The sequence below is a fragment of the Protomyctophum parallelum genome (genome assembly GCF_964188405.1).
Source record: "Protomyctophum parallelum genome assembly, chromosome: 2".
Taxonomy (NCBI): domain Eukaryota; kingdom Metazoa; phylum Chordata; class Actinopteri; order Myctophiformes; family Myctophidae; genus Protomyctophum; species Protomyctophum parallelum.
Window position 1 is genome coordinate 52388078 of NC_139699.1, and position 19495 is coordinate 52407572.

The 19495-nt window shown below is 39.9% G+C and overlaps 1 protein-coding gene across 1 annotated transcript; it reads left to right on the forward strand.

Annotated features, from left to right (window-relative positions):
- The first annotated feature begins 3697 nt into the window (after nucleotides 1-3697).
- On the forward strand, nucleotides 3698-12342 carry LOC310879495 (tropomyosin alpha-1 chain). The gene is made up of 10 exons (XM_083794227.1): nucleotides 3698-4034; nucleotides 4837-4962; nucleotides 7259-7392; nucleotides 8299-8416; nucleotides 8722-8792; nucleotides 9129-9204; nucleotides 9703-9765; nucleotides 10113-10182; nucleotides 11552-11630; nucleotides 12162-12342. Exons 1-10 carry the CDS (start codon nucleotides 3921-3923, stop codon nucleotides 12163-12165), a joined length of 855 nt encoding a protein of 284 aa, XP_083650353.1. The 5' UTR covers nucleotides 3698-3920; the 3' UTR covers nucleotides 12166-12342.
- Nucleotides 12343-19495: the final 7153 nt, after the last annotated feature.

Here is a 19495-nt window from a genome sequence, read left to right on the forward strand (position 1 = left end):
CTATCTACTCACTCTGTGTCTCATAGGAGGGCTGTGGACGGTTCATAAACCTGCATACCATTTATTTCATAACACAATTTCAAGCTATTTATTTTATTTAAGATTAGGCTCATGCAAGCACAATGGCTTCAATTTCAGCATGTTAACTTTGCAGGTATATTGAAGGCTTGTTGTTTATATTAGCTTGGAACCCCTATTGATGATGCCATTGGTATAGGTATATCTGAACATTCCATAGCCGACCAATTATATGAAGATAAAGTCTAGAAGGGGTGAAGTAAAGTGCTCTTTAAGCACTGTATACTTCGTTGTATGACGAATAAGCTCACACAACGTAGCATCTAGACACATTGTGAGCTTATAGTTTCTGCTATTTAAAGAAAATAAGTTCAATGATAGAATGTGACAAAACACAGAAAGGCAGGGAAAGAATATTCATGGGGATTATAATCCAGCTCAAAACTAGCATCTCAAACTGAGGATACTAGATGGTTAAATATTGAAAAAAGCCTTTGCTCGCAACCCCTTCATGTTGTGCCCTTCCTAGATACCCCACTGAAAGAGATCCAAATGAGTGAGTGGACTAGAGACACTTTAAAATATGGAGAAAAATAAAAACTTCCTTTTGACTACCTAAACAGATCTCTTCGCTAACACATATTGGTTACATAAAGGAGTTCATACCAGCTCAATTAGATGTAGGATTCAGGAATTGGACAGCATTGGACAGGCCTAACTAGCATACACCAATTAGTTAATAAGGATGGTCTTAAATCATTCGAACAAATATAGACTGAATTCGGACTGAATTCGGACAAATTCAGATATCTGCAACTGAGAGACTTTTTAACAAAACATAAGGACTGGGAGAGAGCCATGAAACCCACTCCTATTGAGTTGTTGCTAGAATTTTAATTTGGTGATGGCAAGATAATCAAGGAATTCTACCAAGTCTTCTTGGACCTTTGCCTGAATAATACGCTGGGCTGGCTCAGAAGGTGTTACTGTATATTTGAGACTAGCATTGACTTGCTATGAATGATCATTTAGGCCAGTGGAGAGACGATCTACAAGCTCACACGTGTCGCAGTGCAGTGAGACACATTGTGAGCTTGTAGATCTGCTATTTTCTAAATATTTAGAATAATCTTGAACATTTTGGAATAATATGGAACATTTTTTAACTAAACAAATCTTCTCTTATGTCCCTAGCAAAACATAAATTTAAATCAATTTGGGGGTCCTTGACATGAAATTATTTGAGAAACACTGATTTAGACCACTCGTCTTTCTGTTCGAAAAAGATACGGATGCTGAAGAATTCCAGTCTCAAAGGAAGTCAAATGCTGCCCTGTGTGTGTGTGTGTGTGTGTGTGTGTGTGTGTGTGTGTGTGTGTGTGTGTGTGTGTGTGTGTGTGTGTGTGTGTGTGTGTGTGTGTGTGTGTGTGTGTGTGTGTGTGTGTGTGTGTGTGTGTGTGTGTGTGCGTGCGCGTGCGTGTGCGTGTGCGTGTGCGTGCATGCGTGTGTGTGTGTGTGTGTGTGTGTGTGTGTGTGTGTGTGTGTGCGCGCGCACACAGAGCCAAGCAGGTGCTCTTGGACCTAAAAATACCCTCCTCAACAAAACACAAGCGGGAGGAAGGAACGACAACACAGATGGAAAGGTTGTCAGGGGGAATTGGCAATTGGCCATCAGGGGTCCCATCAGGTGCCAAACATTCATCCAGCGGCTTATTGGAGTGAAAAGATACTGCATCTGATGCGTGCGTGCTTGTGTGCGTGGGTGCACGTGTGTGTATGACTACATCCAACCCATTACAACATAGAATATCGTTTTCATTATGTAAGTGATCTCTTCCTTTCAAGACACCTTATCTGGTTATTTCCACAACCACTTATATTTTATGCTTTGACGCTGTCATGTTTGTCAACATCATATTCATGCTCATCAATCAATGCTGATTTTAAGATAAGATTTCTGTCTACTATACTCTCTACTCTAATGGGCACTGGACAGTTCAGAAACCTGTCAATGGCATCATTGCTGGGGATTTCAAGCTAATAGAAACCACAGCCTTTCTCTTCTTGGAAAGTTAGAATACTGAAATCGATGCTATATGTTCTCGCATCAAATAAACAAGTTTAAAATTTTGTTTGAAATGACAAAACCAATGATGTCAGTGGTATAGGCAGGTTTCTGAACTCCTCCTCCGAGACACAGCGAGTGGACAGAAATGCTGCCATATTATGACGAGCATTAGTGAGGACCGATTATAAGGTCGACAATGGGTGACATGCTCCTTTAAATATTCAAACTACTCAAACAGTCACAAGTCTCCTCCAAGCAGCCTGTTGGACAGCTGAGCCGGTGAGGGGCCCCTGAGTGTGAAGGGGGGGGGGGGGGGGGGGGGGAAGAAATACCAGAGCCCTTGTATCTTTCATTTGAGAAGGCTCTTGTAAGTGAGCTCTTGGACTTAAAACAAGCTGCAGGATGTGCCGCTACTACGACAAGCCTGTGTGTGATTATTGTGATAGCTCTTCACATGGTGAACAATTAGACACCAGAGCTGTTGACATGATCCGTTATTAGTCCCCTGTTGCTACTGTGTGTGTTCGTGTGCACTGGTATTACTATACTTGTGATACTGTTTCCAATTCCAACCATGTGCCAAAAGAGAAATGTTTTCTGGTAACTATATAACTTGAGATGAGCTTACAACAAGAAATGTTAATATTGCCATCCCACTGATGACATCACAAGTTGCCTAATACAAAACGTCTGTGTGTGTGTGTGCGTGTGTGTGTGTGTGTGTGTGTGTGTGTGTGTGTGTGTGTGTGTGTGTGTGTGTGTGTGTGTGTGTGTGTGTGTGTGTGTGTGTGTGTGTGAGCGTGTGTGTGCATGTGCGTGTGTGCGTATGCGGCGTGTCAGTCACTTTCAGCAGGAGCTTATTCAATCAGATTATATTGCCCTGCATGAGTAACTCTGTATTTATGACTCATATGGTGATGAAGCTTCACAATAAAAGCAAGAATGCAGTGTCACTGTAATGCACCGGCTTTTGTTATTGTATTTCTTATTAAAATAATAAGTATGAAATAGCCCTTTATTATGACAGTCAGTTTGTTCAGAACAGGGTCCTATCTTTCCAGGACTTTATAGGCCTACTATACTATACTTTACTTTACAGTTTGTGATATTATACCAATTAGAAGATCACTCATTCTCATACAGGATACAGAATAAACAACTGAAATTGGAAGTGATAAAAAAAGATCTATAATGCAAGGTTTGGTATACTGAGCTGATTTTTATTTTCTGTTTACTATAAGAGACCTCTGTTACTGAACAAATACTCAATTATTAGACATTTGTCTTGGGAACATGCCAAATTGCCAACAGTGGACATGGTGATAATTAGACCACTATGCTCGCTATGTTTCCATTTCAGATATGATATCACTTCAGAGGAAGAGACACTACACCTCCATGGGAGTCCTGTTGGCCTGAGCCTCCATACATCATACATGTCGTTAGAAATAGTAACTTACAGACGTGTTTAGTGGGGTGGGTGGGTTGCGGGTGGGGTTAAGTCGGTGACCCAGGGGGTCTTTACTCTTCGGGACGCCCACCTGTCCCTTGTATAGTCATGTAAGTTGTCAAATTTCTTGGAACAGCGAATCGGTGAAGAGATCCTTAAAAAAAACCTCAAAACAGCTGGACGGGCTTCCTAAAAGGTGTTGGGTGTCCAGGGGGGCTAGCAGCAACATATTTGACCGGCCACTGCTCGCCACCAGCTCGCACTCCAGCTTGACTGTCTAGTGAGGGTCAGACGCTTCGAAGTCTCTCTGTCGTCTTTCATTCCGCTTCTTTTTGGTTATAATCGTCGGCGCGGTCACCGCAAGTCCCCCATACACACACAGCCATGGACGCCATCAAGAAGAAGATGCAGATGCTCAAGCTCGACAAGGAGAACGCCTTGGACAGAGCCGAGCAGGCGGAGGGAGACAAGAAGGCAGCTGAGGACAGAAGCAAAAACGTGAGAATCCACGCGAGCGCGGCATCCATCCACGCTCTGTGAACACCGCGGCTCGCTGTCTGCATCCACGCACTGCTGTCTGTCCGTGGCGCACCACACCACACGAGCGCGTTTGGCACATTGCGTGCGTCACGGACCTTATGGAGACGCATGGGTGTTTGCCACGATGGCTCTCCTTTCTTTTAACGGATTAACATTTGTTTTCCACAGAAGATATTTTTCAATAACAACTTTAAAAATATATATATATATATATAATATATATTTCATTTCAAACGTTTTCAAAAATTCCTACAAAACAAAACAAAAACACAGATGTACAAGCTTACAACATCACAGTGAGCTTGTAGATCTAAATACATGTCATTAAATTTAGCCTAGGATACAGATGCTGAGGTTAAATTGGTTAAATTGAACTGGTTTCCCAGTTACACTGTTTCCCAGTTTTCAAAAAGGATAGGCATATTAGTCTATTATTTGATAACAAAATAGATTGTTCAAATCCTGGATATTTGGCCTACTGTAGAATGATAATTGGTTTGTTTAGTTCCTGCACAGCTCATTGGGAAGTATTCGTTGATTTCATACATAGTATACATGCATAGACTTGTACATAGTGGCAAGCTATCAAACGCATTCATTTAATTTTAGCTGATTAAATGTGACGATTATAATTATGTAATAATGTTATTATGCAAGACATATAGTTTATATATCTGCCTCATTGCGTGTTCTTTGTGTATCTAAACTACATGTCCCCTTTGTCTGCGTGTTTGTTTGTGACACATGGTTCTGCACCCAGCTGGAGGATGACCTGGTAGCTCTGCAGAAGAAGCTGAAAGGAACTGAGGATGAGTTGGACAAGTATTCTGAGGCCCTCAAGGACGCCCAGGAGAAACTGGAGCTCGCTGAGACCAAAGCCACAGATGTGAGTTGATTGAGGGGCACCACAATGGCCCAGAAGGAATGGGGCTCTTTGTTGAAGATGAACAATAATGATAACTTCATTTGAAGGCGCCTTTACATTGACCAGATTCACTCTATAGGCAACTCTTCCCCTGTTTTTCCTCTTCACCAAATCTCTTTAGAGAAAAACTGATGTCTATTACCTTGTCTATTATAGACATTCAAAGCCTAATGGCCTATTGAAGTCATATAGACAATAAGACTATAGTTAAATTTAGCCTATGTGCTGTATATGGTGATGTTGCCGTTTACTGCGGTGGCCCCCGCAACATGGGGCCAATCTGAGGGCCAGTGTTGAGTTTCACTTGAGTATTTTTTAGGAACTTGAAGATGTGTGTCACATTCAGGACGGATACAGTTACATGTTTGTCACCTCAAAGCTACGCTGCAAATTACTCAAAGATTCAAACAGTTTAGCGTATTTGTCACAATGAATGTTGGTCTAATTGATTGGTGTGGCCAATGAATAAATAATAACTAAGTAAATAACTAAATAAATAAATTATAATGTATTTATAATCAAAATGATTATCATTATTATCATAAGAACATAATAACTATTGTACTGTATTTTTAGTTTATAAATAAGATATAAATAAGCATTTGTTTAGTTCAAATTAAATCCTGAAGTAGGCCTAATGTATTTTTAAAGGGCTGTAAAGTAACCCATGTTAGTTACCCATAATTTCAGAAATGGTGAAAAACGTGACATTGTGATTTTCTGGACCTGTAAACTGCTGGTTCATTCACACATTTCACCAGTGGGGGAAGCACTGAGCTCAAAACAAAATAACAAATCCTAAATCACATGCGTAACAATAATATCCACAACAACAACAAGACACCATTAAACTATACCGATCTCTAAATTAGGCGTTATAGTGGAACACCCTCTTGAACGGCCTCAAATAATTGCATAGATTTGTATTTCTCCTGCTCCTCCTGAATATCTTATTCTTAATGCATCCCAGCAGCCAGTGTTCCTTCCGGTATGTTGCTTGATTAAAGACATGACAGAGATCAGTGGGGATCAAAGCAATCGCATCTTTGGGACTCGGGACGGCTGCCTGCCTGGGGCGCGTCTAGTCTGCACGCAGGACGTCAGAATAAACCCGTTAGAATCTAACGGGTTAGAGATAGATAGATACATTAATAGATTGTTAGAGATAGAGAAGATAGAGAAGCAAACATGTCATCTCTGGAGGCTGTGAAAAAGAAAATCAAGACCTTGCAGCAGCAGGCAGACGCCGCGGAGGATCAGGTGGCGACTCTACAGGGAGAGCTATGTGAGGAGACCAGGTCTAAGGAAGCAGTAAGGAATTAAAAAAAAATACACTATAATTTAATAGTGATTTAACGACAAATTAACGCCTCGTTTTATTTATCCTGGCGTCGCTTTCCGACTTGAACCTGTCTCCAGACTCCAGAGATAGCCCATGTTCCTGTCGGCATGTGCAAGCCACGCCATCTACGATGGATTTAGATTAGGCTATAAATCAACCTTAATGATTTAAGTCAATTAACGCATGGGCGGCAGACGGCATTAGTGCCATTCTGCCCAGGAAACGTGCCATGCATGGGCCAGGGTCGCGATAGTATCGCATACGTAATAAAAACATATGAATTATGGGGGATAATATTTAAGTTCGCCTTGGATCAAGACCGTCGTAGATTTCCTTTATCGATTCTGACATTAGCGATAAAAGAAATATATGACAGTCTTGATCCATGGTTAATATTTAAGTGTTTGACTAGTTTAAAACCATCCATTATTAATATTGGCCCATTATTGCGATCGATGGATAGATGCAAATGGTAAAGCTTGCGATGCGAGCACGCGACCCACCCACGAAGACCACCACCACGTCACACACACCCTGGACACCCAGAATAAACAAACAACCATTACGTTACATAATATGCTACATTATCCTCTTTGACGCAATCTTTATTATGGTGTAACATTTCCTCCCTGGCATGTTACTACTAATCTGTCCTACATATACTTGTAGAGCACCCTACATAAGCTGTGTGTGCCATAAAACAGGAATCTTCTTGAAACATAAATCAGCACCAGGGTTGTTGAGGGTTAAAATAAATTATGTAAGTAGGAGAAATGTTTCCCCATTCATATCTCTTAGGTTTTGTCGTTGTGTTTGATGGTGCGGGCTATACAGTGTTGTTAGTACATAATATGTGTATAGCCTACTATAGGCCTATAGCCTGTGTGTTGTTGACATGTTGCTGTGTCCCGGCAGGCTGAGGGTGAGGTAGCTTCGTTGAACAGACGTATCCAGCTGGTTGAGGAGGAGTTGGATCGTGCACAAGAGCGTCTGGCCACAGCGCTGACCAAGCTGGAGGAGGCTGAGAAGGCTGCTGATGAGAGCGAGAGGTGGGTTGGCCAGCATCTCACAGTCTGCAGCAGACCATGACCCCACCAAAATAATCATATCAGCCTGACAAGCACTTGGAATATAGGAGTTGAGGCATTTCATTTAATTTGAGTCGGTTACACAGATAGGTGAAAATAGTATACAACCTCAAGCTTGTGAGCTTGTAGATCTGCTATTTAAAAATATTTCCCTGTTTCTTCTATGATTTGACAATGTAATATAATAAAAACGTGGGGGGATGAGAATGATCTACAGAATGATCTGCTGAGTGGGTTTCTCATCATACAGGTCTGGTGTTTATGCTGTAGTCCAGCTAGTGATTCTCAACCTTTTTCAAATCAAGGATCCCCAGTTTGACACGCATTAGGGCAGGCCTCAGACGCCCATCTGAGATGATTTTTCATCTCTGATTGTGACCCCAATCTACACTGTAAAGCCCTCAGTGTTCATTTATCTCTGAGAGTGTACAACTGGAACAGAATATTTTCAATACTCTTCAGAGTTATATAGACTTGTAGGGGTCAATTTGGTTCTGACAGTCATTTAGCTGGGGAACCCTCTCATCCCCTGGGGATCCCTGGACCCCACATTGCAAACCAGTGTCATATCGTCTACCTACCGGGTACCCCTCGCTATAAGGTATCACTCTGTCATATTTACCCACCTGCTGTAGCTCAGAGCGTCTTCCTGAAGACTAAAGCCTAATATCTCCTGTGCTCAAGGGGGATTCCGTCTTAGGCTAGAGAGGTTAAGATGTAATGCTTTAGTGTCCCTTCCCACGTGGAAGACCCAGGTTCAAATATCTTGTGTTACGGATGCAATAAATCATCACAAATCAAATCACAATGTGTGTAATGGCTGCGTGTGGCGATAGATGACGTGTTGTTGTGTTTTGTGAACTCCAGAGGCATGAAGGTCATTGAGAACAGGGCGATGAAGGATGAGGAGAAGATGGAACTGCAGGAGATCCAGCTTAAGGAGGCCAAACACATAGCTGAGGAGGCTGACCGCAAATATGAAGAGGTGAGTTAACTGTACTGTTAACTCTGTACATTGTTGTAGTATGGGTCTGAAACAGATATATTATGTTGTTGGCCACGTGTTCCTTTTTTTCTTGACCACATATTAAGAATGATATTTAGAGACCATGTTGTTTAAACAGATGCTCGGTTCATTGTTTACGTGGTATCCAAGTTTCTTTGAGGCACTACATTCATCTTTCTGTATTCTTCTTGTGTGACTATTTACCTTGTTTGTATGTTACTCTGGATAAGAGCATCTGTAAATGGCTAAATTGTAACCACACACATTGTGTGCTGTGACTCCAGGTGGCCCGTAAGCTTGTGATCATTGAGAGTGATCTGGAACGTACAGAGGAACGCGCTGAGCTGTCTGAGAGGTAAGAACCTCCCACTTCTCGTTCAATTCTGCACTATTCCTCAAGGTTGTTGCTTTAAATGGGACCTAGTTGGCATTCACACCACATTAACTATAACTATATTGTTTTGTTATCACAATTGTCTTTGTTTTAGTTGTGATCAAGTTTTTAAAACTATATGTTTATAGTTTATTTCAATACTTAAGTCTGGATATATAAACTGAATGTAAACAATGCACACTGGCAAACGCTCAGTGTTCTAGCATTGTTTCAGTCACCGTTTATCCTAATCATATGGTTCCTCTGTTTCTATCTTTCACCTGCCAATGGTCCCTGCTTCCATCACTAAACCACCAGCAAATGCTCTGAGCTTGAGGAGGAGCTGAAGACCGTGACCAACAACCTGAAGTCCCTGGAGGCCCAGGCAGAGAAGGTACGCATTTAATCCTCTCACATTATGGGGCTGTGTCCAACCAGGTTTTATTTTCCCTGAGCAAAACAAGCAAAGGTGGGGGTATGTTACATCAGCATTAAGCCCAAGCTTCCCCCACACCCCCACAAAAACAGAGGCCTTGGAAATAAATGATGGTCTACTATAAATCCCAGACGACAATAAAAAAAAGCAAGCAAACCTGGGCGTATGTTTTGGATTATTTTCAATGAGCGTATATTCTGCGGTATTCGCGTTTGGCATCTTTATCTTGTTGCCAAGAGTTGAAAGAGTTGGAATATTTTCAACTCTCGCTGTTGTGTGCTTTGCATTTTCACCTGGGAAAAAAGCATGTGGGCACACAGTCTAACTGTAGAAAATTCTTACCCGTACAAAGAGATGTTTTCCTCTTAGATCTTTGACATGATGTACTACTTGGTATTTTATGTGTGACATTGTGGTGATGTTGGTGTAACATTAGACTTGTTTGTGTGTCAACAGTACTCTGCAAAGGAAGACAAGTACGAGGAGGAGATCAAGGTTCTCACAGACAAGCTAAAGGAGGTACGTTCACTCCAGTACACAAGCATATTCCCTGCTGATTAATTCACCAGTAAAGACACCTATCTAGTGTATTATATTGCTGACCCTTGCAAGTCCTTGTTGCTAGGCTTCCTCAAGTGATTGATGCATGTTGATTTAATTGATATAGCATTTATCGTGAATAACTTTACATCTCAATCTCTAGAATGGAGATACACAATTTAAGATAACTGGACTGTGTTGATCGGAGATACTTACTGTTTGCCCTACGTATACTTAATCGTACGGCAAGCTCACAACACGTTTCCTCACAAGTTGCAACAGTTTTAAAAGTGGTTAACATTTACCTCTTTGTGTTCTCCTCCAAGGCTGAGACCCGTGCTGAGTTTGCTGAGAGGTCAGTCGCCAAGCTTGAGAAGACCATTGATGACTTGGAAGGTATGAATCTTTTCCACTTGTTTATTTTTTATGTTGACCATTATGTACAGTATTATTATTATTTATGTTTTTAACATTTTATTTTTCAAATGTGGATTTAGGTTTAGTTTTAGTTTTGTTCACCGCAATCGAACGCAGCATATTTGACCTGTTTTAGCAACCACAAAAAGTCTGTGCTTTGATCTCACTTCTTTTCTCAGAGACCTCTTTTTCTTTTAGTCATTTATTAAATCTCTATAATATCTTCGGACAAACAGTTGTTCGTTATAATGCACCAGACTCGAATTTGACCTGTCCTCTATCAAGCTGGCATCTTCATTCCCTGGTCAGCAGTATTGTGGGTCCAGACAGCCGCTCTGGGACAAATATTTTGCACACTCAGTGGTGCTCTGGTAAAACTCTGCCAGGGAAGCCATCTACATTATAGGCTCAGTGTGCTGTTGTTAATGTGGGCACCAGTGGCAGATAGTAACTAATTACATTCAAGTACTGTACTTGAATAACATTTTGAGGTACTTTTTATTTATTTGAGTATATCCATTTCTTGATATTTTTAATCCACTACATCTCAGAGGCAGATATTATACTTTTTGCTTGACTACAATTATTTGGCAGCCTTAGTTACTTTTCAGATATTGATTATTAACACAAAACATGAAGTGTTAAATGATGGTGTATTATTCCAGATTAATCTACCCAGCAGAGCATAAAGTAATTAAACTCAGTCCCATCTTTACCAGCTGCAACATTGAAGTGATAAACACATTAATATAAAAATATCATTGTAAAATGGACCATTCTGCAACATGATGAGTACTTTAATGTTTTGTGTAGTAAGTATATTTTGATGCCAGCACTTCACGTGCCAACACTTCAAGTAAAATTGTGACTTTTACTTGTAACAGAGTTTTTCTAAACTGTGATATTCCTACATTGTCTTGCGTTAAAAATAATAAGAATACTTCTTCCACCACTATTGGGCAGGAATCTTTCTCCTGCCAAACGTGGATCGCAAACGCAGTACGCAACTGTGAGTCACGTTTGGGAGGAGAGAGTATCTTTAGCTGTAAAAGGACAATACGGTCTGACTGAGGAGGTGTTCAGAACCACGGTGGACCATGTGAGGCCATTTCTTGGTGACTTAAGGAATGTCACGTCTTAGCAGCTGTCCTGTCACACCATGCTGGCCCTCTCTATTTCTGTCCTGTTGGCTTTTACACTCTCTTTATTGTTTGTTCCTTTGTTGACCTCCCCAAACCCTCTCACCATTCTCTGTTGTCCTCATTATTTCTTTGTTTTCTTTTTCTCAATTTCTTTGCCATCACTCCTTCACGTCCCATACACTCCTGTGCGTGAATTCGCACCGTAGATGAGTTGTATGCCCAGAAACTGAAGTACAAGGCCATCAGCGAGGAGTTGGATCACGCCCTCAACGACATGACCTCCATGTAATTCACCACCTGCTTGTGTCCGTTTTGTGCCTCAGCAACTTCCCTACCCCGAACACACACACACACACACACACACACACACACACACACACACACACACACACACACACACACACACACACACACACACACACACACACACACACACACAACACACAACACACACACCTACTACTCACTATTTTACCATAAGTCCCTCTAGCGGCATGTGGCATGTTATGTAGCCTAATTTATATTTGAATGCTCGACTAACTCCGTTTTTGATGTGGTAGCGAATACATTTTTATAGTGCACTAGCTAGCTTTCCCATAGCCTCTACGTTTGATGAATCCTAACAATTTAGTTTATTATTAATTTATTTGTAATTTTGCAACTTCAGTAAATACCCAAGTGAATCCATTTGAAACAACAGTTTTCCTCCATATTCTGTTCATCTTTACTTTTTTCATTCTGCATGTCTGTTGTTTTCATATTTGATTCCTTTCTTCCTCCCAACACCTTTTTCTGTCTTTTTTTGTCCCTCCCCAGCTAAATCGTTCACACTTTTCCATCTTCGACGTCTGCTGCCAGTTGAATGGCACTGCTGCACTCCTGTGCAGCATGGCCCATCTCTGTTTCCGCTAAGTCCCCTTGTGTTGTCACGGCCGTGCCGTGACCACTGTACAGAACTTTCAGCCATTTTGCTTTCTGTAAAAAATAAACCACCATTGTTCCATCTGTGTCATCGCTCTCCCTTTTCTCCTGCCACTTTTCTTCCTTTCCCATGTGTCCCCATATATTTTGATGTCTTCTACTTGTGTGTTTTTAATTTATTCGTTTTTGTGGAGAGGCTTTTAAATAAAACCTGGAAGCTCCTCACTCCTTCCACGATGTATCATTAATTTTCTGTGCTGAGGAGGCAGCTAGGCAGTTAGTTCAGGCGCGAGGGCAGTTATTTCAGTGCTAGATTTGTTTTCATTCAACAACCTTATTCTTTATATCATGAAATATAAGTGATATTTATTTAAGCAACAGGGTCTCTGTCTCTTCAGCTTTATAGTAAACAGAAAATACATTTTCAGGTTGGGCTACCAATTTAATCCAATCAGGAGAAAGAATTAAGCTTTAATCAGCTATGTGCTATAATTCTATAGTGTTTCAGTTAGTCTTCTCATTGTTTTTGTTTAATCTCTTCCAATTATTTTAACTTGTTTATCCTGTATGAGTACTCACTTTTAAATTGGTAACCTGACCAAAAACGTTCACAAGAGCTGGAGACAACACTGATACTGAACAAACTCAATACCTGCTTCTATGGGATCATAGAGCCATTTCACATTTATTTGAACAAAACAAATATCACTTACAGCCCCTTTAAAGCTTTTTGAATTAATTTGTAATTGTAAGTAGAAGTGCCATCAGTTGGAAGTTCAGAATAGTGAAGTGATCTCTACACTTGTGCAGCACTCGTGTACACAAAGTGTACTGTAACTTTTGAGTACAACTCCAATATTGTCTCTCTTTCTACAATGATTTTTAGTAACCAGCCTATGTAGTCAGGAGATATCATACAAAATGAGACTATAGTACTGAGGTTTTCAACAACTTGACCAGTAATATTTTGCAATTGGTTGTCCAATTGTAGACTATAGCCAAAGTATGTTATGTTATGCAAAGTGTTTGAGGCTTTTATTTCAAACTTTCTTCAAAGTCTTTGCCAAAATATTTCACAAAGCCTGTGAGCTTGTTTCATCTATTCTATTCCATCTATTCTATCTAACCATTTGACATACAACAAAGTATTGGGCTAAGTTGTTGCTTAGCTGGATCAGTGGATACGTTTTGTGATCCCCCAAAATAATCATATTTGAACTGGGGACCCTCCATCCTGATAAGCACTTGGAATGTATGAGTTAAATTAGTGATGCACCGAATATTCGGCCGCAGAAAACATTCGGCAGAAAATGGCTAAAAATGCATTTTCGGCCTATTCGGTTTCGGCCCAAATAGGCAGAAAATATATCACCGAATAGTGTATGCAATTAATGCATTCAAAAGAGCTGAATAAATGTTTATTGATCCATAACAGTGATTATTATTTAAGTTAACATAACATTTGTAGAATCAAACTCAGGTTAATGGGTTAAGTGAGGATACTAAAACAGCGACATTCAGTTACACTTCATACCAATGATACTGTGCGGGTGTATAGGTATGTTAAGTGATAACCACTTTCAACATGGCATTATAGGCAAAAGCTTTCTAAATCTTTCACATTTTCCAAACATCTACAAGCTTGTAGGTCAACATTTTTTTCTATTTGTTGTACAACAAAGTATATAGTGCTTAAGTGGCATTCTGGACTAGACCTGTATGGCTGGAAACATTGTGGTTGCAAGGACTGCATTTCTGACCTTTCAGATACAGGACTGTGTCACAGTCATTACCAAGTGATTGAGAGATTATTTATTCTGTACTTACTCTGTATAAACATACTATTTTAACTAGTGATGCACCGAATATTCGGCCGCAGAAAATATATAAATATATAAAAATATATCACCGAATAGTGTATGCAATTAATGCATTCAAAAGGGCTGAATAAATGTTTTATGGACCCATAATAGTGATTATTATTTAAGTTAAGTTTGGCCATAACCATTTATTTTGCCATAAATCAGGTAGCTTTAAGGTACGGCCATGACAGCAATGGTAGGAAAAAATATGTATAATATTAATCATATTCGGATATTCGGTATTCGGTTTTCGGCCAACTGTTTCCTATAATAGGTATTCGGTTTCGGCCAAGAATTTCCCTTTCGGTGCATCCCTAAGTTAAATTGTTATTCTCAATTTTTTCAATGTAGGAGTTAAATTTTGATTTACTCGGTTCCACAGATAAATATAGTGAAAATAGCAGATCTACAAGCTCACCTATTTTCAAAGTTTTGCATCTAATATAAGTATTATTTGACATTTTGGCCAATGTTTTACCAGTAATTTTTTTTGTATTAGCGGATACGTTTTTTGTATAAATAACAGTAGTGCTGTCTGTCTTTTACACTAACAACTTTGTCTTGTTCTCTCTGTTTCTCTCCTGTGCTTTCTGACTGTGTGAAGATCACTACTACAAGCAGCTTGAGCAAAACCGCCTTCTGAACAATGAACTGAGACTAGCCTTAAACGAGGCGTAAGACCAAACCTGGGACCATTTTACACCTTTTATTATGAGGCTGCAGAAGTACCACAACAGACGGGTTGTCTGCAGTGTCATTTATTTAAGGCAGTGGTTCTCAATCTGGGAACCCCCAGGTCATTGATGAGGTAACATTTTACAGTGTAGATTGGGGTAACAGGAAAATTGTATCATACTGGGGGTAATTAGAATTAAAAAGTTTGAGAACCACTGATTTAAGAATAACCGTCGGGTTCCTCAAATACTTACAAACAAACATCTGAGATTGTTCACAATATACCTATTGCATGCTCACGCTGAAGATGACAATGGGAGAGTTTCACAAACTGAGTTTCATGATAATTGAAACGTATATCGCTATACTGTAGCTTCAGTTTGATCTTGAGATTTAGTTATTTTCCTCCAAGGCTCATAAATTATCTTGAAACAAATAATCCAGACCGATTCCAGATTGTGGAGTCTGATGCTGATCCAGTTATTTTTGAATCAAATTAAACCTGGCATCTCTATTTTGGGGTAGTAATTATTAGCAAAGATGTTCACATATTTTCAATACATTTCTAAAATGAATAGCAGAAACAGAAATCAAACTCTGAACACATCGGCTAAATAATTACCAATATCGAAGTCATTCAAAAAGTCATAATGCGATCTAAATCCAATCTACTAAAAAAGCCACACAAAAAACAATCCTAGTTATGTTCTGCTCTCTCAGTCTTGAGTTGTCATAAGAGTAATACATTTAGTTTAGCACTTTATATTCAAAGACAATTAACAGTAGAAGCAAGGCATAAAGTGAAACTCTATATATTATGCTATAACGGAGAGTAACATGTCACGACAAAATCATTTATTTCCATCGTGCAACATGATCGTATGATGATGTATAATTAGGCTTAAACCAAGAGCACTGAGTGTTTGGGGTGCAGGGACTCCACTAGGTGATGAGTGTTAATTGGAAACGTTTTGTTGGCTCACACCTCGTGGGCAAGTATCAAACTCAACTGAGGTGGTCTCACTTCAGCCCTGTCTAGAGCAGTGGTTCTCGCCCTTTTCAGGCCGTGATCCCCCAAAATAATCATATTTGATTGAAAGTGTGAGGATCCTACCCACAAGTTGAGAACCCTTGGTCTTTTCCAATAAGCTGAAAGGGCAAGGTCTACTCGTTGCAGGGAATTACTGATAAGTCTTTCTGAAGAAATTATCAACCTGAGTTTGTGAAATTAGCCTGGAAATACAGTATATTATATAGGAATTAGTAAATGTGCATACCAAATTACTACTGTAGCCTACTCCAATAGTTTATGTGAGGCCACACTTTGTCACTCTCATCACAGTAGTGGCTGGTGGCCTTAATATCACAGTACTGATACTATATTTGTAATATGTTTACTATGCGTCTTTAACCACTTAAACCCTACAGTAGTGCCCCTTTTCTGAGCCGAACATTCTGCCAAAATAGCCGATCTACAAGCTCACATGTCACAACCTGACTATAATATATGAGCTTGTAGATCGTTTATGTTTGGCTCGCCCAACAATATGTGACATTTTTATATTGAAGTTTTGTATTCACCTGGGCATTTCCAAGAGTATAATTTGTCAGGATTCCTTGTTCCTTGTTGTCTCATTCTGAAGGGGTCAAAGAAAGGCTATTTCATTTAATTTTTTACCTTGCACGTCGTCGTCTGGTTATATTTGGTAATGTAGTCGGCCCTTGGGTGATTTCATATTTTTTAATATGGCCCCCTTTGAAAAACGTTTGGACACGCCTGGTGTCCAAAAATAATGAAGGGGCCTAATAGACCCCTGGAGGTCATTGAACTATATGGGTTTAAATGGTTAACGCTGCTAGAACTTTTGTCTGACATGCTGTGCCTCTTAAGCCTGATTTATACTTAGCTGCACATGCACGTCGTGCACGAAAAATAGATTGTTATGAGTTTTTAGATTTTCAGTGTGCATTGCGACGTGTGACCAAGTATAAATCAGGCGTTACTGTCTAGATGCCCTATGCTCCTCCTGACCGCTGCACTGCTGTGTTATTAACAGATCAACTGTCACAAGCTAAAGAAGACAACACAAACATAAACAAGACACTGGAACAGACCTTAATGGAGATGTGTCATATTTGACACAGTCGTTTTCACATAATTCCACACTGCCTCACCTGGGCTGAGACTTCTCTTTAACACCAACCATCATTATAAGATGCCACTATTTTGGTCTATACTAACTCTGTCTCAGAGGAGGATTGTGGACAGTTCAGAAACCTGCCTAGTGCCTACCTGGACAGTTCAGAAACCTGCCTACCAGTGACATCATCGGTAGGCAGGTTTGGCAATTTTTTCGGTACCCCTTTTTCTCACCATGCCAATTAATTCCTCCCCACACAGAGTTGTGTGTTGTTACTGCTGTTTTATCCTACTGGCTCACAGCCAGTGAGGAGCCCCCACCGGGAGGACGTAGAACCTCCTTCCTACTCCTCCCTGCTAACAGGTGCCACTCCAGCCTGTAGGAGTACCGGTATGTGTAGTGACAAATATCACCATCCCTGACCGGCTTCCATCCCTCGAATACGGGCCAATTGTGTTTGTATAGAGACTTGACAAAGCCAGATGCAGCATGGTGGATTCGAACCCCCAAACTCCACGGTGGTGGGCACAGGGCACGGCAGGTAGCCTACTTTACCAACGTGCCACCCGAGTGCTTGCAAACTTCCATTTTTTAATATGTTTTATGTAAGAACAATGGCTTCTAGGCTACTACTTCAGCATGCTAACTTTCCAGGAAGAGAAAGGCGGTTCTATTAGCTTCGAATTCCCATCAATGATGTCATTGGTAGGCAGGTTTCTGAACTGTCCACATCTTACCAATGAGACTGACAGGAGTGTAGACTATGCCATCATATAATGAGCATTAGTGAGGACCAATTATATGAAGATAAGGTTGAAAATGGGTGCTCTGTTAATTCATTGTAATAATGGAGAATTGAATCTCACTGTGTGTTTTGAGTTCATATAGGATTTGCACTTTGTTTGAGGTAAGAAATGCTGCACGTTGCTGTTTAGAAACCAGACATATCTTGAAACAACATTATTAACAATTATTAACGGGAATCAATGTAACTGTATATAGGCCTATATGTTAATGAAGGCCTTTTATCGTTTTGTATTTTTAAACTTGCTTCTATGATATTGTCACTTACTGTATACATCTTCAGTGGCACACGTTTTTCTGATCATGGCCGAGGCGTAGTTAATTTGCATTAATGTACTACATCACTGTTTCTCAACGTAGGGTCCGGGGACCAACTTCATGGGTGTCCATTTGGTTCTATTTGTACACTCAGAGTTAAATTAACACCTTAAGATTTTACAGTATAGATTCGGATCAAGGAGCAAAACATAAATGTATGAGGGTCAGTGGCCTTAATTATTGCCTAATAATAATAAAAAGTTGAGGATTACTGAAATAAACTATTGGAAACCCAATCTACTGTAAATCCTCAGTACTAAACTCTGAAAATGTAGTCAAATCTTGAATTGCCCAATTGCTACTTACATTTGAATGTCAATGATGTTCAGATTAATGGGGTTCTATTCATGCTCACCCTGCATTATAAATGTGTTGTAGGTGATAAAATGTCAATGTAACTTTATAGGAAAATCAGTTTTGTCTATGCTTCTTTTTAATGCTACATGGTTTGATTCATATCATGTACTGTACATATTGGACTTGTGCAAAATCCCTTCTTACCATAGAAGGGACCCTCAATAGTCCATTTGGTTCCATTTGTACACTCTAGGAATTAGAGACCTGTAAGGGTCCATTAGACCCCTGGTGGTCCCCGAACCCAATGTTGAGGACCCTACAGTCCACTTCCCATGTGACAGCGATATAGAGTCTGCAACTTTTTTGTTTTCAATCCTAATAACAATTGATTGTCTAAGGATTTGTATTGGCAATGGCTATGTAAAGACTTTAATATGAATATAGGACTTATATACTATATAATAAATGTCTAAATCACATCATCCATGTTTATTACATTTGTGGTCTTACTGCAATAGAGACACTACTCCTACAGATTTGGTCCAAAACTCACAAATTGGTATCATAGTATATTACCGTATCATAGTCATGTGATATCTGAAAATCTCACCCATCTGAGCTTCGTAATATCCTTACGGCCCAGAAGTTTGACTACGGACCTCCATCTGAAAATATTATGTGACGGCCAGGAACATTTTATCATCAAAACATGTGTTAAAACGTAAAAACAAATAATACAAAAAAATAAATAAAAAGGCCACATTCATACATTTTCTGAAAATAGCAGCTCTACAAGCTCACAATGCGGCTGTAGCCGATACCGATAGAGTTAAGGTGGTTATTGGAACCCCCTCAAGGAACGTTCCTGGGAACAACCTATGGGAACAACTGGTTTAATGGAGAGATTTTCTTTCTACTTTTATTTTATATTAAATCCACAGGAATGGATAGGCTACAACAGGTAATGTTTACAAAAAGACCAAAGGTAATTTTGATATTGAACAATAGAAGTGACAAACAAACTATACCCAATATCCATTGATTCTAGGCGTCCAGTCCAGGCCAGGGGATCCCGGACCGGGTCCTTGTCTCCTTGACCTGAAAGCAGTTTGGGCATTAAACGTTGTCGTCC